This window comes from Microcaecilia unicolor, chromosome 3 (assembly GCF_901765095.1).
Source record: "Microcaecilia unicolor chromosome 3, aMicUni1.1, whole genome shotgun sequence".
NCBI lineage: Eukaryota > Metazoa > Chordata > Amphibia > Gymnophiona > Siphonopidae > Microcaecilia > Microcaecilia unicolor.
Window position 1 is genome coordinate 523,480,066 of NC_044033.1, and position 27,252 is coordinate 523,507,317.

At 46.7% G+C, this 27,252-nt stretch overlaps 1 protein-coding gene across 1 annotated transcript in view; it reads left to right on the forward strand.

Annotated features, from left to right (window-relative positions):
• The window catches only part of CRYBG1 (crystallin beta-gamma domain containing 1), a 262,927-nt gene that overhangs the window by 200,329 nt on the left and 35,346 nt on the right, over nt 1-27,252 (forward strand). The window contains exons 15-16 of the mRNA XM_030199173.1: nt 16,071-16,180; nt 16,943-17,072. Coding sequence (XP_030055033.1) covers nt 16,071-16,180; nt 16,943-17,072 — 240 coding nt within the window. The remainder of the gene's footprint in view (nt 1-16,070; nt 16,181-16,942; nt 17,073-27,252) is intronic.

Below are 27,252 nucleotides of genomic sequence, written 5' to 3' on the forward strand. Positions count from 1 at the left end.
AGTTCGACGGCTCGCCTCCCGAAAGGTTTCTAGAGTCCCCTTGTCATTCAAGGCTCAAGCGGGCAGCAGTGCGAGACACTCTGGCTCGTCTGATCAGTCTGGGGGCGGTGGTTCCTGTTCCCGCCGCTCAACGCCGCTTGGGCTGCTATTCAATTTATTTTGTAGTCCCAAAGAAGGAGGATGCCTTTCGGCCTATCTTAGATCTGAAGGCAGTCAATGCGGCTCTCAGAGTCCCCTCTTTTCGCATGGAGACATTGAGGTCGGTCATTGTCGCGGTACAGGAGGGGGAGTTTCTCACGTCCTTGGATCTGACGGAGGCTTATCTACACATTCCCATTCGGGCCGCTCATCAGCGATTTCTGCGCTTTGCGGTTTTGGGAAAGCATTTTCAGTTTTGTGCTCTGCCTTTCGGTTTGGCAACGGCTCCTCGAACTTTTTCCAAGATCATGGTTGTAGTGGCGGCGGCCTTGCGGAAGCAGGGTATTCTGGTGCACCCGTACCTGGACGATTGGTTGATTCGGGCCAAGTCCCAGTCGGAGAGCGAGGTGTCAACTGCTCGGGTGGTGCAGTTTCTTCAGTCTCTGGGCTGGGTAGTGAACTTCGCCAAGAGTCACCTGGTGCCGTCGCAGTCGCTGGAGTATCTGGGAGTTCGTTTCGATACCAGAACCGGTCGAGTCTTCCTGCCGGGCCCTCGGATTTGCAAGTTGCAGGGTCAGATTCGTCTGTTCCTGTCGGAGGCGGCTCCGACGGCCCGGGAGTATCTACAAGTCCTAGGGTTGATGGCGGCCACCATAGAGGTAGTTCCGTGGGCCCGGGCGCACATGCGGCAGTTGCAGTCAGCTCTTCTCAGTCGGTGGTCACCCCTGTCGCAGGAGTTGGACGTACGTCTTCAGTTGCCGGTAAGCCCACGCCTCAGTCTCCGGTGGTGGCTAAACCCAGGAAATCTGGACACGGGAATGCCGTTGGAGGCTCCACAGTGGGTGGTCCTCGTCACAGACGCCAGTCTTCAGGGCTGGGGAGCTCATTGTCTCGGTCAGGTAGCTCAAGGCCGCTGGTCTCAGGTAGAAGCTCAGTGGTCCATCAATCGTCTGGAAACCAGGGCCATTCGACTAGCGCTTCAGGCGTTTCAAAGTGTGCTGATGCAGAAAGCAGTCAGGGTGTTTTGCGACAACGCCACCGCCGTGGCTTATGTCAACCGTCAGGGGGGCACAAAGAGTCAGGCGGTCGCGGAAGAGGCGGCGCTGTTGTGTCAATGGGCGGAGGTCCATCTGCTAGCGCTCTCCGCGGCGCATGTGGCTGGAGTAGACAACGTGGAGGCAGATTACCTAAGCAGGCATGCTCTAGACCCCGGAGAGTGGTCGCTTCATCGGTCGGTGTTCAATCGCATTGTGGCAGTCTGGGGACTTCCCGTGATGGATCTGATGGCAACGGCCCGCAATACTCAGGTTCAGAGGTTTTTCAGTCGTCGGAGGGACCCTCGAGCGGAAGGCATAGATGCGCTTCTAATGCCGTGGCCGCAGGAGTTGCTGTATGTGTTTCCCCCATGGCCGTTGGTCGGTCGGGTGATTCAGCGCATCGCTCGGCACCCCGGACAAGTGATCTTGTTAGCCCCGAACTGGCCACGTCGACCGTGGTACGGAGATCTGGTGCGGTTGGCGATAGCGGATCCTCTGCCGTTGTCAGATTCAGGGGTGATGTGTCAGGGACCAATAGTTATGCCAGATCCGGATCGGTTCTCGCTTACGGCCTGGCTCTTGAGAGGCACAGGTTAAGGAAGAAAGGTTTTTCGTCCAGAGTGATTGATACAATGTTGAGTTCGCGTAGGCAGTCCACTTCACTGGCGTATATCCGGGTCTGGAGAGTCTTTGAGCATTGGTGTACAGGTAGGCAGGTTCTTCCCTTTCGGGCGTCGGTGACAGATGTCTTGGAGTTCTTACAGGATGGTATGGACAGGGGTTTGGCCTTGTCCTCGTTGAAGGTGCAGGTGGCGGCTTTGTCGTGCTTCCGTGGGAAGCTCCACGGGAAGTCGTTAGCTTCTAGTCCTGATGTGGTTCGATTTTGAAAGGTGTTAAGTTACTGCGCCCGCCCCGGCGGCGGATGGTGCCTCCGTGGGATTTGAATCTCGTTTTGGAGGCTTTGGTGAGGCCACCGTTTGAGCCCTTGGTTTCTGTTTCAGATAAGGATCTGTCCCTAAAGACGGTGTTCTTGGTGGCTATTACTTCAGCCCGTCGAGTGTCAGAACTTCAGGCTTTGTCGTGTAGAGAGCCCTTTTTGGTTTTTTCTAAGGAGAAGGTTTTGCTGCGCCCGGTGCCGTCCTTTGTGCCCAAGGTGGTTTCAGAGTTTCATGTGAATCAAGTGATTTCTTTGCCAGTGTTGGGTGACTTGGCGGGGGATGCGGAGCAACGTCGACTGGCCAAGTTGGATGTGCGTAGAGTCTTGCGCTGTTACGTTTCCAGAACTCAACACTATAGGCTTTCTGATCGTTTGTTCGTTCTCCATGGTGGTGCAAGAAAGGGAGCGGCGGCTTCCAAAGCTACGATAGCTAGATGGTTGAAGGAGTCCATTGCTTCGGCGTATTTGCTGAAGGGCCGCGTGGTCCCTAAGGAATTTTCGGCTCATTCTACCAGGGGAATGGCGACCTCCTGGGCGGAGAGTAGTATGATTCCTCCGTTAGATATTTGTCGAGCGGCGGTTTGGTCGTCATTGCATTCCTTTGTTAAACATTACAGAATTGATGTACATGCCAAGGATGAGGCAGGTTTTGGGGCTGCAGTGTTGACCTCTGGCCTACGTGGATCCCGCCCTTAGGATCTTACTGCTTGGGTACGTCCCATGCGTCTTGACCGGTCTGGAGGGTCGTGGAGGAAGGTGAAATTAGATCTTACCTGCTAATTTTCTTTCCTCTAGACCCTCCAGACCGGTCAAGGCCCGCCCTGTCTGTACTGTAGGCCAGGAGGTCGGTTTGTCTGTTGTTCTATCTTGGCAGCTGTTGAGTGTGGTTTCTATGGTTTCAGACTTTGTTTGTATAAGTCTGGTCAGGTGTGACCGTGTTTGTTAGTCCACCTGTGGAAGCACACACAATTCAAAGGGCACAATGAAAGATATGAAGAAAGTGTCCAGTTGACAGTGACCACGTACGGGGTTGTTAGTTCTAGTTGATGTTTTTGTTTCTCTGCTTTGTCAGGGTTATACTGGCTAGTGGATGTACTGCACAGGTTATATATACAGTATTCAAAAGCTCAGTGTTTCTCAGTCTCCCTCTGCTGGTAGGAGGACATAACCCATGCGTCTTGACCGGTCTGGAGGGTCTAGAGGAAAGAAAATTAGCAGGTAAGATCTAATTTCACCTTCTTGTTTAAGTCTGCTTGATTTTACAGCACTCAGCCTCTGGGACAACCTCCAAATCTGGCAGTGACACCCACTGACTACAACTCCCATTTGGGGCCTGTTCTCTTATGGCCCTCAGTAAGTGATCAACATCTCAAACAAATATAAGCCACTACTCATTAATCTCAGCTTTCCAGGTGTACATCTGAGTCACTGTCAATGACAATCCCTCATAAATACTTCCAAACCTCAACCTCCCAGATCTCTTTGGCTAAGTGCGAGGCGACTAAAGAGAGGCCAACAGACACTATCAACTAATGGGTCTTAAACCAACCCTACCCTACTAAACCCACTCCCTTCAAACCACCCTAGCCCCCTACCCACCCTCTCCCTCCTGTGTTTCCATGGTGTGCTGATCAACAATTCAGAACTCTGCTGCGCGCCACTGGGGTCAATGAGTCCCAAAAAGGTGCCCATCTCCGACAAAAATCTTCTCCTTTGGCCGATGTCAAGTCCCCCACCCCCCTGCGCTCCAGCGCACACAAACAAATCATCCTGGATCTCCATTGCTGAAAAGTTGGGGGTTACGCCACTATCCATTTATGAAGTATCACTTTCTTGCCCATGAGCACCACCCGCTTTAGGAAAGGCTTGAGCCCCACTGCCCCTGGGGTCGCTACTTGGAATATGTCAAATAATTGGGATGCATGTTTTTCCAACACTTATATGGGCAGGACAAGTTTCAAAACCATGTACGTGCTTAAATTTAGCTGCCTGAAAACTGCTCTCATTCTTTATAACTAAAGGTAAATGCATTCATCCACTTCAAGTGTACTTTTACCCAGTTGAAGAAGCTCTCCCTGGAATGTGTTTATGTTGAGAAAGAAAAAAATGACACATGTAGATAGTATGTATTGTACTGTCAGTGAAAAGATCTCATGGGTACTTTGTAACCATAACAGATGTGAAAGCTATACTAAGCTCATGCTACAGGTAATAAAGACCCAAGAGATAGGCAGAGCTCTGGAGTGTCAATGAGAAAGTGGTGCAAGGAAAAGCATTTTAGATTGTTAAGAACTGACATTTTGGGGAAAGAGAAGCCTATTCTGAAAGGACGGATTGCACCTGAACCAGGGCGTAACCTGGCTGCTGGCGTTAATATTTAAACAGCAGATAGAGCAGTGTTTAAACCAGAACAGGGGGGAAGTCAATAGTCGCTTAACAGTTTATGGTTTGGAGTGAGGTATCTTCAAAGGATACCACCCAAACAGGGAAGTTAGAGCATCCTGAAAGAGAGGTTGCAGCAGTAAAGGGGAAAAGTGCATTTAAGTAAAGAACAGACAGAGGTAAGTCTCCAAATTATTTGTGTCAACTGTGAAGCAGGTACACATAATTGACATCTTAGAAACCTGATGGAAGGAGGATAACCAATGGGGACACTGATACCAGGATACAAATTGCAATAATATTGATTATACTGGCAGAGGGGTGGCACTATATTTTAAGGTGACATAGAGTCAAACAAGATAAACTTTTGCAGGAAACATAATGCGCTGTGGAATCCTTATGGATAGAAACATAGAAAATGAAGGCAGATAAAGACTATGGGCCCGATATTCAGACTGCAGGAGTTAGCCTGGCTAACTCCTGTGGTTGGCACCAAGCCCAGATATTCAATGCCAGGCTATTTCTGGTAATTTATTTTTGGCTGGTTCAAACTTAACCAGCAAAGCCAATATTAGCACTGGCTAGTTAAGTTTGAACTGGCCAAAGATAGGCCTGGTATTCACACGACCAGACATGGCTGAAAAGCTGGTTATGGTGCATTTAACCGGCCAGGTGCTGATCCTGGCCTGTTAAATTCTGTTGAATATCTGGTGGTATACGGCCAATTCAGTCTACCCATCCATATCAGCTACTAATCTGCCTTAGAGATCCTCTGTATTTCTTCTATGTTTTCCTAAATTCAGATATATTCTTTGTCCTCACCACCTCCACTGGAATGCTGTTCCTTTTATCTGCCACCCTTTCTGTAACAAAGTATTTCCTTAGATTACTTTAGCTTCTTTTTTTTTTTGATTTATAAATTTTTATTGAACATCAAGCAATATAACAACAATCTGGAGCCCATGACTCCCACAACTTTCCAACTAGTCAAAATTCAAACCATTTCCACAAAGCTTTTTTCCCCACTCCCTCCCCCTCCCCCCCACCTTGCCCTCCCCCCCTACCCTTCCCACCCTTCAGCACTGTAGCTTAACCAGCCCTGTTCACTATGTTTCCAGTAAAAAGTGTCTCCAGATGCATCCATTCTTCTGCAGTGTGACAATATCTCCCTCTACGTCTGTCCGTCATCTTTTCCATAGCCACTATTATCTTAAGCCTCTCCACCCAATCCTTTCCCGTAGGGCCCTTTGTTTGTTTCCAGTTTAAGGCCACAATGGTTTTCGCCGCCGCCAAACCCATTCTTTTTATTCTGCATTGCCATCTCTTCCCCCTCCTATTGCCCCAGCCCAGCAAGCACCACTTAGGATCACATGGGACCATATTACCCAATATTGTAGTTAGCAAACCTGTTACTTCCCCCCAGAATACCTGTAGTACCGGACACTCCCACCAAATATGATAATATGTCCCCCTCCCATTCTTACATCTCCAGCATGTGTCAAGGGCATCTGGAAACATTGCCTTTATTTTATCAGGTGTGTAATACCATCTGCTTAGTATCTTGTACGCATTCTCTTTTATAAGGACACATATAGATGCTTTCTTGGCCTCTAAACAAATTCGCCTCCATTCTATTTCGGTCAATTCTGTTTCCAGATCCCTCTCCCACGCCTTCATGTATGGCAATTTTACAAATTCCACTCCCCTAATATAATCATAAAGTTTAGATATCCCTCTCCCCTGTAGATCTATGATACCCCACAGATTTTCAAATTTTTCAGTTATGGTTGGATCCTCCTTCATCCCTATCTCCCTCCACATATAGTCCTTCACCTGCATGTATGCAAATATGTCTGACACAGGAAGATCATATTCCCGCCTAAGTACCTCAAACAGGCTTCCTAGCCCCATCTCCAACATTACCTCCCATAAATACTCCCATTCGACTCTGTCAAAAGCTTTCTCAGCGTCGACTGTGAGCAGAGCCAGTGAATCCCCCCTTTTCTGTGCTCCCCAAATTATATTTAGAGTTCGTCTGATGTTATCGCTCACTTGTCGGTGCATTATGAATCCTGACTGATCTATGTGTATAAGCGAAGGAAGCAGTACCTTCAATCTCTCCGCTATTACCTTGGCCAGGATCTTAACATCGACGTTAAGCAGGGATATCGGTCTATATGACCCACATACCGTAGGATCTCGTCCCTGTTTTAGTAATACCGAGATCCCTGCCTCCCTCATACTCAATGGCGGGTTGCCTTCAACAAAACATACATTCCCAACCCTTACCAAGAGTGGACCTAATTCTTGCTGAAAGATCTTATAAAATTTAGCAGTGTAACCGTCCAATCCTGGTGACTTCCCACTCTTCAAACCTTACTTTAGCTTCTTATTTCTTTGCACCTTCATCCTACGCCCCATCATTACAGAGCTTCCTTTCAGTTGAAGGAGACTTGAGGTATTTTCATGTCTCTATCATATTTCTCCCCTCCCATCTTTCTTCTAAAGTACACATGTTGAGACTTTGTCTGTCCCTATACACACTTTATGACAAAGACCACTGTCAATTTTAGTAGCCACCCTCTGGACTGACTCCATCTTGTTTTTATCTTTTTGAAGGTGCTGTCTTCAGAATTGTACACAGTACTCTAAAAAAGGTTTCACCAGAGACTTGTACAGAGGCACTGTCATCTTTTTATTCCTCTCCCTATGCACCTGTTTCCGCATAAATCCATAGGAGACTAGTCTCTTTCAATTGAAAATAAGCTCTGGAATAGAGGGGCATAGGATGAAGGTGAAAGGTGATAGACTCAGAAGTAACCTAAGAAAATATTTTTTCATGGAAAGGATGGTGAATTTGTGGAGTGGCCTTCCCGGTGGTGGAGGTGGTGAAGATGAAAACTGTATCTGACTTCAAGAAAGCTTTGGACAAGTACATAAGATCTGTAAGGGAGAGGAAGGGGATATTAGATGACGTGGATGGACAGACAGGATGGGACATATGGTCTTTATCTGCCTTGATTTTTCTGTTTCTGTGCACCCCAGCATCCTTTTGATCACCAATCACCCCCATGTCCTGCTCTTTTCATGCACAAAAATATTTCATCCTAATTTTTTTTTTGTTACATTTGTACCCCGCGCTTTCCCACTTAATGGCAGGCTCAATGCGGCTTACATATTGTATACAGGTACTTATTTGTACCTGGAGCAATGGAGGGTTAAGTGATTTGCTCAGAGTCACAAGGAGCTGCCTGTGCCTGAAGTGGGAATTGAACTCAGTTCCTCAGTTCCCCAGGACCAAAGTCCACCACCCTAACCACTAGGCCACTCCTCCACTGTTGCTACTATTTGAGATTCTTGAGATTCTACATGGAATGTTGCTATCCCACTGGCAACATTCCATGTAGAAGTCGGCCCTTGCAGATCACCAATGTGGCCGCGCAGGCTTCTGCTTCTGTGAGTCTGACGTCCTGCACGTGGGAGATGGAGGCTTACATGGGGCAATGGAGGGTTAAGTGACTTGCTCAGAGTCACAAGGAGCTGCCTGTGCCTGAAGTGGGAATTAAACTCAGTTCCCCAGGACCAAAGTCCACCACCCTAACCACTAGGACACAGATTCTTATAACATTGCTACCCAATCCCTTCTCAGAGCACTTCTGCCTGTTACTTAGACCCACTGGCAGGTACTATATCCATTAGTAACATAGTAAATGACAGCAGATAAATACCTGAACAGTCCATCCAGTCTGCCCAACAGTCTGCGCTAACTATAACCCTTGGATTATCCACAGGCTCCAGGCTAAAACAGAGTAGGCATAAAACAGGATGTCATTAATCACTTAGAGCATTCAGCCAAGTAGATCACTTCACTGGGTTACATTTCCCCAGTCTGTAACCCAGCAAATATAATAGGTAACCTTTCGTGCTACATTATAATCTGCTTTACACAATGTTTTATGAGTGTTATGGCTCTATTTTTTCTTCTTTGGTCTTATTCCTTGTTCTCCTTTCTTTATATAGTGTATTACTTACACACACCTCTCTGTTCCTTATTTATTTATTAAATCTGAGGTTGCTCTTCTGTTGCTTGTGCAGCCCTCATAGGTCATATTTCAACATCATGCCTGCCTGAGTTCTGCTAAGTAACAGCACAGCCATGTCTCATTCAACATAAGTACATAAGTAATGCCATACTGGGAAAAGACCAAGGGTCCATCGAGCCCAGCATCCTGTCCACGACAGCGGCCAATCCAGGCCAAGGGCACCTGGCAAGCTTCCCAAACGTACAAACATTCTATACATGTTATTCCTGGAATTTTGGAGTTTTCCAAGTCCGTTTAGTAGCGGTTTATGGACTTGTCCTTTAGGAAACCGTCCAACCCCTTTTTAAACTCTGCTAAGCTAACCGCCTTCACCACTTTCTCCGGCAACGAATTCCAGAGTTTAATTACACGTTGGGTGAAGAAAAATTTTCTCCGATTTGTTTTAAATTTACTACACTGTAGTTTCATCGCATGCCCCCTAGTCCTAGTATTTTTGGAAAGTGTGAACAGACGCTTCACATCCACCTGTTCCACTCCACTCATTATTTTATATACCTCTATCATGTCTCCCCTCAGCCGTCTCTTCTCCAAGCTGTATAGCCCTAGCCTCCTTAGTCTTTCTTCATAGAGCCATACATTTAAGAGTCCCTACAAATTTTCAAAGCTTTAAGCACTAATATCTCCTCTGAGGGAGTATGTTTTATTTGCGAGCTGGACCATCAGTAGCATTTGTTGCTAGTACTGCTACTTTATGAAGGATCATGACTGGGTGTCAGAGATGCTGTTCTACATGGCGGTCCCAGTCCAGCTTTTGAACTGGATCTGATCAATTTATAGTGTCCTGGGGAATATTTTAGTGTACAAAACCCAACAAATTATACTGACCGGACCGGTCCAGGAACTGACTGGTGGGTTGTGCAGTCCTTCCAGCAGGTAGAGACTGAGAACTCTGACTCTAGAGAGCCAAAAGCCCTGGCCAACTAGCCTTAGATTCAGTATTCTCGATCTCCAGCAGGTGGAAGGAGTTGAGCCCTTAACTCTCTTCTCAGATTTTTCTGTCTTTTCCCTTTCTAAGGTAGTTTGTTAAAAAGAAAACCTGTTTGCTTTACTTCTGTGCCCTGGGGTATTCAGGCTTCTTCTGACTGAGTGCAGTGTACACTTCAGTCTGCCTAGGGGTGTTACACTCGGGGGGGGGGGGGGGGTACTGGGTCCCTCCCCCACGTTTTCCTCCTGTGGTTCTCCAGCAGATTGTTTCTAATTTTAGGGCTGGGAAATTCTCAGTCTCTCCCTAGGGAGAGTACTGCAGCTGTTGGAGAAGCAGCCTTGTAAAAAACAAACAAACAAACTTTAATCTAAACAGCTACAGTACGCAGCTCTAGTGCAGTGGTTTTTTAGGGGAGTTCCCTCAGTCGGTAAGCTTGTTTGCCATTTTGTTATTTAAAAAGAAAAGGCGTGGTCGCGCCGCAGGGCCTCACTATGGTAGAAAAGCTGCGCACATGCTCTGTCAGCGGCGGGGAGTTGGATCCTCCGACGCTTGTAAATTTTGTACCACTGTGGAGTCGGCTGGATCAGCTGTTTGTCTTTCAGCTTCTGCTCCTGTCACATGTCTCAGGCAGTGCTGGTTCAGTCTGCACGGAAGGCAGACTCTGTTCCCACTGCCGTTTTGGTGGGAGCAGCGGCCATTTTACCTTCCCCCTCCATTTTGGAAGACCGGGCCTCTTCTGTTCCTCAGCCAGTTCATCATCCAGCGGTTTTGCCTCCTGCTCCGGGGGGGGGGGGGGGGGGGGCTTCTGGAGGGAGGATTCCCGACAGAATTTGTAATTCAAATGTACCAAGCCTTTTTACTAAAACAGGCAGGCCCTTCTCCTCTTTCCTTGGGGGACTGTGGTGCCAGGCAGACTGTCTCTGCCAAAAGGCCTAGAGAATCCTGGAGATTGGAGGAATATCAGACTTCAGATCCAGATTTGGAGATGCCCTCTTTAGAAGACATGGAAATGCAGGATGATCTGCAATTAGAGGATCCGGGTTCCTCGGAGGCAGGGACAGACCCCTCTTTCCCAGGTGAAGATCAGTCAGTGGTGCATGCATTTCACAAAGAGGACTTACAGGAACTCATTTCATTGGTGGCTAGCATTTTACATTTTGAGGAGGACCAGCTTGCGGTTCCGGAGGTCTGCAAGGTTGATCTCCTAGTTACGGGTATCAAGCGTCCTGGGAAAACTTTTCATATGCACCAGGACATTAGGGATATCATCTAGGCTCAGTGGGATTTCCTGGATTCTCCCTTTAGGCTAGCAAGATCCATGGTGCGCCTTTATCTAGTCCCAGATGTTAATAAATCTCTTGTGAAAGTGCCTGTTGTGGATTCAGTAGTGTCTGCGGTCACTAAGCGCAATACAGTCCCAGTAGACGGTGGTACGGCCCTTTGGGATGTTCAGGATCGTAGGGTGGAGGCCCTCTTAAAGAGTAGTTTTGATGTCTCCTCTTTGGCTGTGCAGGCTGTGTTATTTGCGGCTCTGGTAGCTAGAGCATGCTTTTGGTGGGCCGAGCAAGTTTTGGACAGGTCTTTCGATGATTTGTCTTCAATTGACACAGAGGTGGCCAAGATTTAGATGGGCTGTACCTTTTTAGCAGATGCTTTGTATGACTTGTTGAGGGCGTCGTTGAAATCCATGGCCCTCAACGTGGCGGCTTGTCGTTCTCTTTGGCTGAGGGTTGGTCTGCGGATGTGGCTTCTAAGTCTAAGTTGAGTAAGTTCCCTTTTCGAGGTTCCTTTTTGTTTGGGCCCGAGTTAGACAAACTGGTCCATAGTTTGGGAGACTCCAAGGTTCCTCATCTGCCAGAAGATCGTCCTAGAGCCTCCTTAGTGCTATTCTGGTTTTAGCCATGGGCGAGAACAGGATTTCCGCCGTTTTCGGTCAGTCAGAGGTGTTCAGCCACAGTGGTCTCGTTTCTTCCAGAGGAATCAGTCCTTTTGCGGGTTCCGTCGAGGAGGTAGAGACTCTGGCTATTCTTTTCAGTCTGCAACCCGTCCAGCCCAATGAAGGTGAGAGGACCTCTCCTCTGGTTCCAGTGGGAGCACGTTTAGCTTTGTTCTTTCAGTGGTGGGCCCAAGTTACCACAGATCAGTGGGTTTTGGAGGTTATTCGAGACGGGTACGCCTTAGAATTTGCTTGTCCTCTCTCCGATGCCTTTCTAGAGTCTCCCCGCCGATCTCGTCTAAAGGCGGGAACGGTTCGGGACATTCTGTTAAGACTTCTCCAGCTGCAGGCTGTTTGTCCAGGCCCTCCGTCAAGTCAGACAAGGTCATTATTCCATTTACTTTGTAGTTCCAAAGAAGGAAGGCTCCTTTCAGCCGATTTTAGATCTCAAGGCAGTCAATCGGGCACTCCGGGTCCCCAGTTTTCAGATGGAAACTCTGCGCTCAGTGATTGTGGCAGTCCGGACGGGAGAGTTTCTGACGGCTCTGGATTTGACGGAGGCCTATCTGCATATTCTGATTCAGCAGGGGCATCAGTACTTTCTCCGTTTTGTGGTCCTGGGGCAGCATTTTCAGTTTTGGGTGCTCCCCTTCGGTCTAGCCATGGCTCCGTGTACATTCACCAAAGTCATAGTAGTAGACGCAGCAGCCCTCAGAAAGAAAGAACCAATATCTGGACGACTGGTTGATTCGGGCAAAGTCATACCAGGAGAGCTTTCAAGTCACAAATCAAGTGGTTCAGTTTCTACAGTCCCCCGGATGGGTGGTCAACTCAGCCAAGAGTCGGTTAGTGCCATCTCAAACCCTGGAGTACTTGGAGGTTTTGTTCATCACGGCGCAGGGTTGCATATTTCTTCCTCAGGCGAGGATTCTCAAGATCCAGTCTCAGGTTCAGGCCTTGTTGTGCAAGCAGGTCCCTTGTGCTGGGGATTATTTGCAGTATTGGGCTCCATGGCAGCAGCGATAGAGGTGGTGCCTTAGGCCAGGGCACACATGAGGTGTCTTCAGGCATCTCTCCTGTCCTGGTGGCCTCCTCAGACAGACTCATTGCACGTGAGGTTGCCTCTGCAGATGCTGGAGCACAGCAGCTTATTTTGGTGGTTGAGGGTTTCCAATCTGACCAAAGGCATGCCATTGGATCCGCCCAGCTGGACAGTAATAACTACAGATGCCAGTCTCAAGGGCTGGGGTGGTCACTGCCTGGGACAGTTTGCTCGAGGTCTGTGATCTTCTCCAGAGATGTCCTTATCGATCAACCTCCTGGAAACCAGGGTGATCAGTCTAGGTCTGGAGGCATTTTGTTCCCTAATAAAAGGCACGTTGGTTCGCTTTCTTTCAGACAGTGCGACAGCGGTGGTGTATGTCAACCGGCAGGGAGGAACGAGGAGTCGGCTGTTAACATCTGGAGACATTGAAACTCATGTCATGGGCAGAAGCTCATCTAATCGCTCTCTCAGCATCGCACATGGCAGGAACGGAGAACATGCAAGCAGATTTTCTCAGTCGGCACCTCCTAGATCCTGGAGAGTGGGCTCTTGGATCGCAGGCCTTTCAAGTAATAGTAGATCAGTGAGGGTGGCCAGTCATGGATCTCTTAGCCACTAATGTCAGTGCCAAGGTAAGTCGCTTCTTCAGTCGCATCAAAGATCCTCGAGCGGATGGGGTGGATGCTCTTCTTTAGCCGTGGCCTCCAGGTCTTCTATATGCGTTTCCTCTGTGGCCTTTCCTGGGAAGACTTACCCAGCGCATCGAGGCGCATGCAGGACAGGTGATACTAGTAGCTCCAGACTGGCCTCGCAGGCCATGGTATGCAGATCTCTTGCACCTTCTAGCTGCTCCTCCCCTCCAGCTGCCGGAGCACCCTGGCCTGCTCATTCAGGGGCCAATTCTCTATCCAGATCCAGCTCGGTTTTGTCTTACGGCCTGGCTCTTGAGAGGGCGTGATTGACGAAGAGGGGTTAGTCTTCGAAAGTCATCTCCACCATGCTTCGTTCTCATCGTTGTTCGACATCTCTGAATTTTGTCAGAATTTGGCGGATTTTTGAGTCCTGGTGCACTAATCGAGACATTTCTCCTTTACGAGCCTCGGTGCCGGAGTTGTTGGATTTTTTTTACAGCATGGCTTTGATAAGGGCTTGGCTCTTGCTTCCCTTAAGGTTCAAGTCGCGGCTTTATCATGTTTTCGGGGTCGCGTTCAGGGCAAGTCCTTAGCTAGTCTTCCGGATGTTTCTCGTTTTTTGAAAGGAGTAGGTCTACTGCGGCTTCCCTTGAGTTATTTTTCTGACTTGGGACCTTAATATGGTCTTTGTCAGTTCTTACTAGGCCTCCCTTTGAATCTTTAGCTTGTTCTCTTAAGGACTTGATGCTCAAGATGGTGTTTTTGGTGGCCGTTGCCTCGGCCAGACGTGTGTCGGAGTTACAGGCTCTTTCCTGTAGGTTGCCGTTTTTGGAGTTTTCTAAGGAGCGTCTGGTGGTGCGTCCGGTTCCTTCTTTCCTTCCTAAAGTTGTCTCTCGTTTTCATGTCTCTCAGTCTGTGGTTTTACCAGTCTTAGGTTCTTCCTCGAGTTCGGAAAAACAGCACAGGCTGCGGTCTCTTGATGTCAGAAGGGTCCTTAGGCACTATTGAAAGTTTTGGAAGATTTCAGGCGTTCAGACTGTCTGTTTATCGGGGGATCCCGTAAGGGTCTAGCGGCTTCAAAACCAACTCTATCTAGGTGGTTGAAGGAAACGATAAAGTCCGCTTACCTTCTATCAGGCAAGCAAGTTCTGCAAGGGCTCAAGGCTCATTCTACTAGGGGGCAAGCGGCTTCTTGGGCGGAATGTTTCTTGGTTCCTCCTTTGGACGTTTGTAAGGCGACAACGTGGTCTTCTTTGCATTCGTTCTCGAAGCATTACAGATTGGATGTGCAGTGCCGTCAGGAAGCGGTTTTCGGGGCAGGGGTTCTCACGGCAAGATTGCTGGGGTCCCTTCCTTAAGATTACTGCTTTGTTACCTCCCACCAGTCAGTTCCTGGACCGGTCCGGAGGGACGCTAATGAAGAAGAAATTAGATCTTACCTGTTAATTTGCTTTCCTTTAGTCCCTCCGGACCGGTCCAGGTCCTGCCCATGTCTGTGTAAATAGTATGAAAGAATGTGTTCTTGTTGTTTGGGTACGGTTTTGGTTCACGTTTACAGCTGCTTTGTGGTTTGCGATACTGCAAAACTTGATAAAAAAATACATAAAGTATTGAATTAATTTCTACAAATGTTGACAAAGTACCTCTACTAGATAGGGCTGTACTTTGTCCAATTTATTCGTTGGCTGACCGGCACGGCGGTGTCGCTGTCTTGCTTTTGTTGCATTATAATTTCCATGGAATGGCTGCTCAGATACCCGACGGCACAGAAAGCGTTTCTTTCTCTCTTGATTCTTCTCCTGCTTTGTTACTTGTATACTGAATCTAAGGCTAGTTGGCCAGGGCTCTTATTGGCTCTCTAGAGTCAGAGTTCTCCGTCTCCACCTGCTGGAAGGAGTGCACAACCCACCAGTGAGTTCCCTGGACCTGTCTGGAGGGACTAAAGGAAAGCAAATTAGCAGGTAAGATCTAATTTCTCCTTTGTTGCTGTGTTCCGACAATGTGTGCGTGTGATTACTGCAACTCATTATACGCAGGCTGCAAAGAGCAAATACTGAAGAAGCTTCAAACAGCCCAGAACACAGCAGCCAGGCTCATCCTCGGAAAACCTAAATATGAAAGGGCAAAACCACTGCGTGAGAGGCTACATTGGCTTCCACTCAAGGACCGCGTTACTTTTAAAATTTGCACGTTAGTCCATAAGATTATTCACGGTGAAGCCCCAGCGTACATGACTGATTTAATAAACCTACCACCCAGAAACGCCAAAAAATCATCCCGAACTCACCTCAACCTTCACTACCCAACTTGCAAGAGGTTGAAGTACAAGACGATACACGCGTCAACCTTTTCCTACATGAGCACTAAGTCTTGGAATACACTACCGCGCAACCTAAGAACGATTAGTGAACAAGCCTCCTTCCGTAAACTACTGAAGACTCACCTATTTGAACAAACTTACGGAAAGAACCAAAACACTTAGAAACCACACTCACTGGTCACCAACTCAATACACATCCACTTCTGATCCCCCATCCCTCTATCCTGTCAATCATTCACTTACTCATGAAACAAAGTACATTATATACCAGGTTTCTAACAATGCCCTTTTTCCCATTGTCTCCTTCTAATGTTTCCATGTTGATGTCCCATTGTTATACTCCTATTGATATTCGAATGTCTCGCACAACTCTGTTCAATGTAATCCATAACTTAGTCGAATCAAATGTATTTCTATTATTCATGTCTTATTGTAAGCCACACTGAGCCCGCAAATAGGTGGGAAAATGTGGGATACAAATGCAATAAATAAATAAATAAATTAATTAATTAAAGGTTCCCCTTGTCCCATGTGGTCCAGTACAACTTCTCAGTCTGTAGGAAAGCATAGGTATCTGAATCCATTCATCACGCGGTCAATGCCTCTCACTTTTAGGTCCAGTTATTTTCAGAGCCAGAGTTTAAAGGAAAGAGTGAAGTTTTTGACGAAAGCAGGAAAGAAATGGAGCCCTTTGCCGTCAAGTCGTGCAGGGTTCTAGCTGGCAGGTAAGTACAGAAGCCTGTTTCCAATTATCTGTCTCAGTAAGGTTATTGTCTCCAGTTCAGCTGTAGTGCTTCTTTGGCCTGGGTCTTCCACCTTATTTCTTTATTTGTCCTCGTATGCTTTAAAACCAAAGGTTTGTACTTTTCATTATTTCCAGTATGTCCCTGCATCCTGTTTTTAGAACTCTCATCCCCAGTCTACTCTTTCAGCTCTTTGTGCTGTATTCCTTCCTTCCATGTGTCAGTATAATACCTGTCTGGGGCTCTGATGAAGAACTGCTTTTCAACTGTTTCTGCTGTTCTTGTGCTTTATGTACATCACTGTGACACTGACATGACACTTTGCTTTAGCTGCTTAATGAGGGATCCATTTTCATTCTTCCCATTGGGCTCTACAGATCTGTGGGTATTTTGCAGATTCTGTGAGATCCTTTTTGAAAATATGCACATATAAAAATTGCCAGCAGACTATACACAGACTGTGCACTTTTCTTTCTCAAATCTAACCCCACCCTTTTTCTCTCACAGACAAAAGTATACATGTCATGGTTTGTACTTTTACCCGCACTAAAGTGAGGGGAGGGGGGCAGCTTTTTCAATTTTGTATTGGTAAAGGCAGATTTACCTGTTTTAGAACCTTTGAAAATTGTCGTCATGTGATTTTGGCAAGCTGTATCTTAAAAACAATGGTGCTTATGGCATGTATGGAAGAGCTCTGACGAGATGGTGGGATCTGTGGAAAACGCACCTTTGTCTCTCTTGCAGCTGGGTGGCATTTGATGAAGAAGGGTTCTCTGGAAACCAATTTGTGTTGGAAGAAGGAACCTATCCTGATACGTGCGCACTGGGATGTCAGTGTGACACCAGCTTCCGGTCCCTACAGACCATAGACTTCGTAAGTATGCTATCACTGAACAGATGTAGTGCAGCATCTCACCATTTCCAAACATTCCATGGTTTGGGATTTGTATATGAGTTTATTTATCTTTCATTGTCAGTAAATCTCTTAAAATGGCACTGTTCAGTATGCATGAATATAGTGATACCACAAAAACAAGGGGTTTCCAAGTTTATTCTGAGCTTGATATACCACTTACGGAAATCCATCGGAATGGTTCAGATTGGTGGAGGGGTAGCATTATATCTTAAGGAGGGCCTTGAATCAAATAGACTAAAAATTCTGCAGGACACAAAACACATCTTGGAATCCCAATGGATAGAAATTCCAGGGCCCTTTTACTAAGCTGCGTAATCGTCTACACGCGCCAAAATGGAGTTACCGCCCGACTACCGCGTGGCTCTCGTGGTAATTTCATTTTTGGCGCGTGTCCAATACGCGTAATGGATGCGCACCAAGTGGCATTTGGTGCGCATAGGTCATTATTGCCCGGATTCTTTACCGCGAGGTCAATGGCTGGAGGTAAGGTCTCAGACCTAAAATGGACGCACGACAATTTTCGGCATTTCTGCTGAAAAATAATTCTGCGCAGTCTAATCATTCATCTACACTACCGCAGGCCATTTTTCAGTGCACCTTAGTAAAAGGACCCCTCCATTTGTAAAGGGGAAAAGGATAGTGGTAGGAGTATACTACCTCCACCTGGTCAGGATGAACAGATAGATGTAGAAATGTTATCAAAAATTAGGGAGGCTAACAAACTGGGCAACACAATAATAATAGGTGATTTCAATTACCCCAATATTGACTGGGTAAATGTAATATCAGGGCATGCCAAGGAGGTAAAATTCCTTAATGAAATCAAGGGCTGCTTCATGGAGCAGCATTCTAGACCTAGTCCTTAGTGGAGCGCAAGATCTTGTGCAGGAGGTAATGGTGCTGGGGCCATTTGACAACAGTGATCATAATATGATCAGATTTAATAAGCTCTGGAGTAAGTACACACAGGAAATCCAATACGTTAGCATTTAACTTTCAAAAGGGAGACTATGATCAAATGAGAAGAATGGTAATAAATAAATAAATAAACTTAGAAGAGCAGCTGCAAAGATCAGAAATTTACATCAGGCACGGATGCTGTTCAAAAATACCATCCTGGAAGCCCAGGCCAGATATATTCCATATATTAAAAAAGGAGGAAGGGAAGGCCAAATGACAGCCGCATGTTTAAAAAGTGAGGTGAAGGAAACTGTTACAGCTAAAAGAAAATCCTTCAGAAAATGGAGGAAGGATCCAACTGAAAATAATAGGAAACAGCATAAGGAATGTCAAGTCAAATGCAAAGCGCTGATAAGGAAGGCAAAGAGAGACTTTGAAAAGCAGATTGTGTTGTATGCAAAAACACACAGTAAAAACGTTTTAGGTATATTAGAAGTAAGAAGCCGGCAAAAAATCAGTTGGACCGCTAGACGATAGAGGGGTAAAAGAGTCACTCAGGGAAGACAAGGCCATAGTGGAGAGATTAAATTAATTGAAGATATGGGAGAGATACCAACGCCAGAAATGGTATTCAATGCTAATGAGTCAGAGAAACTGAATCAAATCTCTGTAAACCTGGAAGATGTAATTGGGCAATTTGACAAATTGAAGAGGCGCAAAGCTGGACCAGGTGGTATACATCCCAGAGTACTAATAGAATTGAAAAATGAACTTGCAGAACTATTATTAGTAATACGTAATTTCTCCGAGAACATGCAGGCTGAGTTGTTCTCACAACTGGGTCGGCGTCCGCGTCTGTTCAGGACCCGGCATTTGCAAAAGCAAAAAAAAAACTTTGCCAGAGCCTTCTGGAAGTGCGTGCAGTGCGCACCGACTTCCCACCCATCATGCAACTGCGCTCTTCAGTTTCTTTCTTTCCGCGACAAGGAGCGGCAGATCAATTCTGTGGCTCCTTTTTCGTGCCCAGGAAAGAGCCTTTACTTTTGGTCTTTTGATTTTTAGTTGTTTCTTCAACTCATTCGTTTTCTTCTTTTTAAAAGAAAAGAAAGAAAGGTTTCTCACTTTTTTCTTAAGTTTTCTTTCTTTTTCCATCAGCGGACGGTTTTAGGCCACGGGGTCGGGTTTCTACCCTTTTTTGTGCCCTTTTTCATTCGACACAATCGAATTGTTTGATTTCGCCGGTGCGGTTTTCCCTTCCATGTCATCAAAGACACCCAGCGGCTTCAAACGTTGTACTCGGTGCAACCAGACCATCTCAGACACAGATACCCATTCCTGGTGCCTTGGGCCCGACCATAGCCCATTTCGTTGTGCCCTTTGTCTTCGTATGAAGAAAAGGACTCAACTTGCTCGAGAAGCCCAGAGAGACAAACATTTTGGGCCTCGGTCCGGTCCTTCCATGTCAACATTGGCATCGGAACTGAGGTTGGCAGCGTCGATATCGACATTGAGGGACGCATTGACGTCGGGAGCAGAGGTACGCATGGCTGCTGAGAGGCCACAGCACGCTGGGAGCAGTGAGGCATCAAGTGGGTCTCCACCGATCTCTAGGTCTCCTGCTGTGCAGGTCCCCCCGGGACTGTCCATCGTCGGACACAACCCCGAGGCGATGTGAGGATTCGACGTTGTCCTCATCAGCTCCACCCCCCTAGGCCCTTTTTGTTCTGTTCCAGGCTGCACTCTCAGTTGGTTGTTTTTAGTTTCAGGTCAATCTTTGTTACATCCTCGCTGTTGCGAGGCCCAATTGACCACTGTTCATTGTTTTGAGTGAGCTTGGATGCTAGGTATACCCCACATGTGAGAACAAGCAGCCTGCTTGTCTTTGGAGAAAGCAAAGATACTTACCTGTAGCAGGTATTCTCTGAGGACAGCAGGCTGATTGTTCTCACAAACCCGCCATCACCTTTGGAGTTGTTATTTGTTTATTTTTATGCTTTTTGATTTAACTGAGGAGATGTGCTCACGCGACGGGCAGGAAATCAGTCCACACATGCGTGCAGCACGCGCACGAGAAGACTCTGGCAAAATTTTTAAACATTTTGCTTGCAAAATGCTGGTTCCTGGGCCGACGCAGACATCGACCCACATGTGAGAACAATCAGCCTGCTGTCCTCAGAGAATACCTCCTACAGGTAAGTATCTTCGCTGTCTTGGGGTTATTCATCCCACAGGATTAAAAGGGATGAAACAAGATGCTTGGCACTGAAGTTGGGTTGTGTGGTGTTCTGCTTCAAGGACACATTGCAGCCTGAAAGAAGGAGCTTAAGTTTGTGAGGGCTGCATGTATGAGGTTTTATTTCTTTCTCTGAGTCATTAAATCATCAATGAGTCCTGCCTCTCACCTGCATTCCTGCTACAGCTTGCTGACACCTCTCAGGAATTTTGGCAGTTCATATAGTAGGAGGTTATAGGAATGGAAAGAGCAGCTCTTTGTTTTAGGCAGTATCAACAGAGCCAGTATTTATCTTACACAAATATCAGTATAATTCTTATTGACCACAGCTTTCCCATCACTGGTTCAATGTGGTATACAGATAATAAAGCAATATACAAAATACTGATTTATAGCAAAATACATTAAAATATATAATGTACATCAAAAATTAAAAGCAATCAATGTGGTTATAACCTACCAAACAAAATGGTGTTAAACTTTTTCCGAACTTGCAAATAATTTTTTTCTGTCCTAACATGGAATTCCAAAGAGACAAACCTGTAGCTGAAAATATAGTGTTAGCCACACTAAAAAATGGCAAATTTCTAAAAGAAGGGGTACTGAGAATGAATTTATCACGCAAGCGAGAAGAGAAACAATATTTCTCTGAGGACAAGCAGGCTAATATTCTCAGTTGGGTAACGCGATCCCACATTGCCCGGTCCGGAGCTTGTATCAAGCTTTTCACAGAGCTCTTTGGCGCATGAGACGCGCTCCGGTGTGAATGTTTTCCCTCCTGCTGCGCGAATGCAGGACGAACAGTCTCTTTTTTTTTTTTTCTGTGGTGAAGAGAGGATGTATTTTTTTTCCTCTCTCCTCCCAGCTCCTGGTTCAGAAAGTGGAGAAGAGAACCAACTGAAAGTAACAGGATAGATCATAAGGAATGCCAAGCCAAATGCAAAGCGGAGATAAGGAGGGCAAAAAAGGACTTTGAGAAGAAATTAGCGTTGGAAGCAAAAATACATAGTAAAAATTTTTTTAGATACATTAAAAGCAGGAAACCGGCCAAAGAGTCGGTTGGGCCGCTGGACGAAAATGGTGTTAAAGGGGCGATCAGGGAGGACAAAGCCGTAGCGGAGAAATTAAATGAATTCTTTGCTTCGGTCTTCACCGAGGAGGATTTGGGGGGGACACCGGTGCCGGAAAGAATATTTGAAGCGGGGGAGTCGGAGAAACTAAACGAATTCTCTGTAACCTTGGAGGATGTAATGGGTCAGTTCAGCAAGCTGAAGAGTAGTAAATCACCGGGACCTGATGGTATTCATCCCAGAGTATTAATAGAACTAAAAAATGAACTTGCGGAGCTACTGTTAGAAATATGCAATCTGTCCCTAAAATCGAGTGTAGTACCGGAAGACTGGAGGGTAGCCAATGTTACTCCGATTTTTAAGAAGGGTTCCAGCGGAGATCCGGGAAATTATAGACCGGTGAGTCTGACGTCGGTGCCGGGCAAGATGGTGGAGGCTATTATTAAGAATAAAATTGCAGAGCATATACAAAAACATGGACTGATGAGACAAAGTCAGCACGGATTTAGTGAAGGGAAGTCTTGCCTCACCAATCTAATGCATTTTTTTGAGGGGGGTAAGCAAACATGTGGACAATGGGGAGCCGGTTGATATTGTATATCTGGATTTTCAGAAGGCGTTTGACAAAGTGCCGCACGAAAGACTCCTGAAGAAATTGCAGAGTCATGGAATCGGAGGTAGGGTATTATTATGGATTAAGAACTGGTTGAAAGATAGGAAGCAGAGAGTAGGATTGCGTGGCCAGTATTCTCAGTGGAGGAGGGTAGTTAGTGGGATCCCGCAGGGGTCTGTGCTGGGTCCGTTGCTTTTTAATGTATTTATAAATGACCTAGAGATGGGAATAACTAGTGAGGTAATTAAATTCGCCGATGACACAAAATTATTCAGGGTCATCAAGTCGCAGGAGGAATGTGAACGATTACAGGAGGACCTTGCGAGACTGGGAGATTGGGCGTGCAAGTGGCAGATGAAGTTCAATGTTGACAAGTGCAAAGTGATGCATGTGGGTAAGAGGAACCCGAATTATAGCTACGTCTTGCAAGGTTCCGCGTTAGGAGTTACGGATCAAGAAAGGGATCTGGGTGTCGTCGTCGATGATACGCTGAAACCTTCTGCTCAGTGTGCTGCTGCGGCTAGGAAAGCGAATAGAATGTTGGGTGTTATTAGGAAGGGTATGGAGTCCAGGTGTGCGGATGTTATAATGCCGTTGTATCGCTCCATGGTGCGACCGCACCTGGAGTATTGTGTTCAGTACTGGTCTCCGTATCTCAAAAAAGATATAGTAGAATTGGAAAAGGTACAGCGAAGGGCGACGAAAATGATAGTGGGGATGGGACGACTTTCCTATGAAGAGAGGCTGAGAAGGCTAGGGCTTTTTAGCTTGGAGAAGAGACGGCTGAGGGGAGATATGATAGAAGTGTATAAAATAATGAGTGGAATGGATCGGGTGGATGTGAAGCGACTGTTCACGCTATCCAAAAATACTAGGACTAGAGGGCATGAGTTGAAGCTACAGTGTGGTAAATTTAAAACGAATCGGAGAAAATTTTTCTTCACCCAACGTGTAATTAGACTCTGGAATTCGTTGCCGGAGAACGTGGTACGGGCGGTTAGCTTGACGGAGTTTAAAAAGGGGTTAGATAGATTCCTAAAGGACAAGTCCATAGACCGCTATTAAATGGACTTGGAAAAATTCCGCATTTTTAGGTATAACTTGTCTGGAATGTTTTTACGTTTGGGGAGCGTGCCAGGTGCCCTTGACCTGGATTGGCCACTGTCGGTGACAGGATGCTGGGCTAGATGGACCTTTGGTCTTTCCCAGTATGGCACTACTTATGTACTTATGTACTTAGTTCTTACCAGAGTTTCTTTTTGTGTCTTTTTGGTTTTCTTTTCTTTACTTATGTGCCTTGTTCGGGTTCTTTTTCTTCCCATTCAATTTTTTTTCTCTCTCTCTTCTTCACTGCGGCTCCATAGGCCACATTTAGGCCTGAGCTCCAGTGGGGTTTTGCCTTTCATTTTCTCTGGTGTTTCGTTCTTTCCTGGGCACCATCGACTCTTCCCTTTTTCTGTCTGAAACCTTTTGGTATGGCAGTATACCCCTTCTAACTGTGTTCTGCCTCTTCAGATTCATGCCAGAATCCAGTTAGTCAAAGTGTCTCACAGGGAACTCTTTTTTGTGACGGCAGCTGCTATTTGAGTCCCTAGGACTGACCGTTTTCGGCACCAGCCAGGAGCGTGAGGCTTCACCTCGCACGTGCCGAGGGAAGTTGGTATTGCTGAGTGTGACAGAACAGTATGTTTTTTAAACCTGTAAAATTGCTTTTATTAAACCTTGAAGTGCATTTCTGTAGTTTGGCCAGCAGGTGGTGCATGTTTTACATTAAAGCTGTTATAGAAAAGTGAATGCCCTCTTTTAGTTTCACTTAGTGAAGAAGGGAATCTACAGTACTGAGCAGTATACTTTTTAAACTTGTTGATTGGGCTCTGATTGGCCTAGAGTTTGAAATTACCCAGTAGTACTGGCTGTTGCTTCAGTCGTAGCCCGGGAGAAAAAAGAGACAGATCTCTTTGCTGAAGCTCGGTGAATTATATGTCCTGATCTTCCCAGGTACTGTTTAGACAGTATACAAATGTTTAGTTATTGTGTTAATTGATCCATATTTCAGTTACCTATTATATTATTGTTTACGGATTGCACTATTTTGTTCCACTGTTCAGCTTTTTAAAATACATATTTAGTTTATTGCCTCTCTGTCTAGACTGATAAAGAATACTGGTGGTTTGTGTGTTTGGTCTGTGAGCAATTTCTGGGAACTGTGGGACCACTGGGAGTGTGGCTCCAGTAACCTAGAAATCACTGGGGATAATTGGAGAGCGGGAGACTCGCCCAGAAGCGGTTGTGACCCGTCGGTGGGAGGAGGGTGCTAGTGTAGATCACAAGTGGCAGGTGCACGCGGACCTGAGCTGTGCTTGGGATAGACCCTCTAAGTGGCTGTGGGATAACCCCAGGCGGGTGGCTAGGCCTTTTGTGACACCGTAGGAAGTTGGTATGGAGCATCCACGTCAATACTGCGGACTGGCGTTGAGGATCGACATTGGTACCAAGGCTTCTTGCCCATGTCGGCATCGAGGATTGGCGTCGGTCTCCGGTGCATCCAGGTCACTGCAGCATTTGGTCTTCGAGGGGTCTCGATGCTTCCAATTACTGCCACTACATGAGTCTCGGAGCATCAGGACCCTGCTCCTTCAATTGTCTGTTCTTTGGAGTGCTTCAGCATCAAAGTTACTTGCGCCAGCCATGCTTCTCCACTCCACCCCTTATGGCCCTTAGCCAGTGGTGAGACCGCTACTTCAGCAGTTTGTCTCTATACTGACGCTCCAACTGCTTTGATGTCACTATCAGCACATCTGCTGGGCTGGTTTACTTCATAGAGCATCGGCGTTGAAGGTGCTTGCGTCTGCCATGCCTCTTGACATCCGAGTCTTGATTCCTGGACTCTGGAGTGGTTTTCTTCACATCAGCATCAAAAGTGCTTGAGCCTACCACGCTTTTTGAGTCAGCCCTGCATAATCCTCAGTCTGCGGTGGGCATCCGCCACAGTGTCGAATGTGGCACTGGGGTCGACTGCTTCCTGCGTCAGTTGATGTTGATGCAAGCAGTTTTTATACAACTCAAGGCTGGAGCCCAATCCTCTATGCCCCTATCATGGTCCTGGTTCTTCTCGGTTGAGGAGGACTTGGTCTCAGCCTACCTATGGGGGGCTGACACCGGTGAGGAGCATATGGAGGTCAGATGCTGATCCCTGGCACTTCTTGTTGAAGGAGTCCTTTGGAATACAGTTTGCACCCATCCTCCCTCCACAAGCCTGTCCTTCCCTTCTTTTGTAGAGGATATGGCAGCCATCTTTTCACTGCTTTCTGAGGTGGAGACTTACTTTTTCCTTTTTGAGTTCCCGGACTATGACTCTCTTCCTTAGGAGATCTGTACTAGTCCTGGTCCATAAGCTCTTCCCTGATGTTCTCGTCAGCAGTTGGGAAGCCTGCTGTGGCGCTGCTCCCTCCCATAGACATTGCCTCCATTCACCAATTTCAGAAGTCTCCTAGTTTTCATGGGCTCTATTTCCTCCTCCTTCTATAGTGGCTGGATACATGCTCAGAAGACTATGGAGTTCTACGAACTGTGCTTCGGTGCCCACAAGCAGGAATGCTAATACCATGGATTCACTCAGGGTCTTAAGTATGGGATTTTTTTCACTGCCCTTCTCCTGTCTTAGTCCTGCTACCTGCCATTTCTTGATGCAGCTTCCAGCATTTTGCCTCCAATGTTGCTGCATGGTCCCTTGTAACTGCGTGTCTCTGACTTTGTGTGTTCAGCAGAGGCTAGTGGCTGCCAAGTGCCAGAGAAAGAACCTTTTCAGAACACAGTTGGAGGGGATCACTGACCTCATCAAGACCTCTGCAGCCGCCGTCATATTCTCTCCTCCCGGGGGCTTTCTCAGATTTCCTCCTTATCTAGGAGGTTCTTCACTCATTTCGAACAGAGGTTCTTTTATTTGCTACCTCTTTTAACTAGCCTTCTTGAACTCCAACCCAGTATATTACTTCCCGTCTTCAGCATGCTTTTCGGCCTGGACAGCTCTCCAGACATGCAGAGTACCGCTTTGTATAGCTCCAGAGGAAAATTGCTGTAGTGCCAGTTAGTGCCTGGATGCCCTACTGATTGAATGGAGGCTACAGATATTCAGGTCTCAGGCAGACGACTTGTCTGCTGGGAGTGTCTCGCATCAGTTTTCAGTATGAGAAGTTCCTTCTGGATGATCTCTCTGCCCTTCTGCAAGCCCTTGAGCTCAAAGTCTGTATCACCATGGCACGGCAGCAGCTCTTCTGCTCCTTGTTCTCTCTTTTGTCAGTACACAACGGGGATATTTTCCATCCTACCTCTTCGACTCTTTTACTACTTTCTCATCTAAAGAACAGTTTAGGATGGTTCCTTTTCCTGAGCACCCTACTCCCCATGGTTCTCGGCAATCATTGGCACTGCCCTCTAGACTTGATGGATATTTATCCATGGGCAGTCTCTTTGATTTCGACTGGAGACATTCTACTTCCTGTGCCACATGCTACCTTTTGGCTTCGTGCCCATTCCTGGAATATTCATCATGTGTCTCGAGATCTTTGCAGCTCCTCTGTGCTGCCTGTGAGTCCATATCTTTGCCCATTTGGGTCTGGTCAAAGTATGTCGATGATTGGGAGTCCACATGGAGCACTTTTAGGGTGCTGGACTTAGTGGGATCCGTGTTACTCTACCCCCAGCCCCCTCTCCTTCCCATCTCCCATTTCAAGATCATTGGGCTCCTGCTGATACTCACCTGACTGGAGCGTCTTTTCATATGGAACGGTTATTCTGGACACTCTTACCAATTGGGCACTGGGCCTTTTGGTGAATCCCACCTTCGCAACTGTTCAGGTTGTTGATTACATGGCCTCCACTGTCCATACATCGCCCATGCTCATTTTCACATGGGATCTCCCAGTGCACTTTAGCTTCTTGGTGGTGTCAGACCACGGGGCTCCTGGAAGAAGTCATCCACATGTCTCCTTGGCTTGTTTGCTTTCCATCTGAGGATTGATTCTGCCCCATTTGTCCCTAGGACTATTTTTCTCGATACTTGGCTTCATGGACTCTTGATGGTAGTTGCTTCCCGCCTAGGGTTCAAAACTCCTTTGTCAGGCTTTTCCACTAACTTTTTCATCAGCCCTGGAGACAACTCTTTCTGAGACTCTGGGTGACCTTACACATTCACAAGGAATGCAGTGTAGACTGTTCAGCTAATTTCTGCTCGTTCCCATGGATAATCAGGTTGCACTCAAGTTGTACTGGCTTCGCTCTCTATGTCAGGGGAACTTATGGTTGTGACAGTGGGTTGTCTGT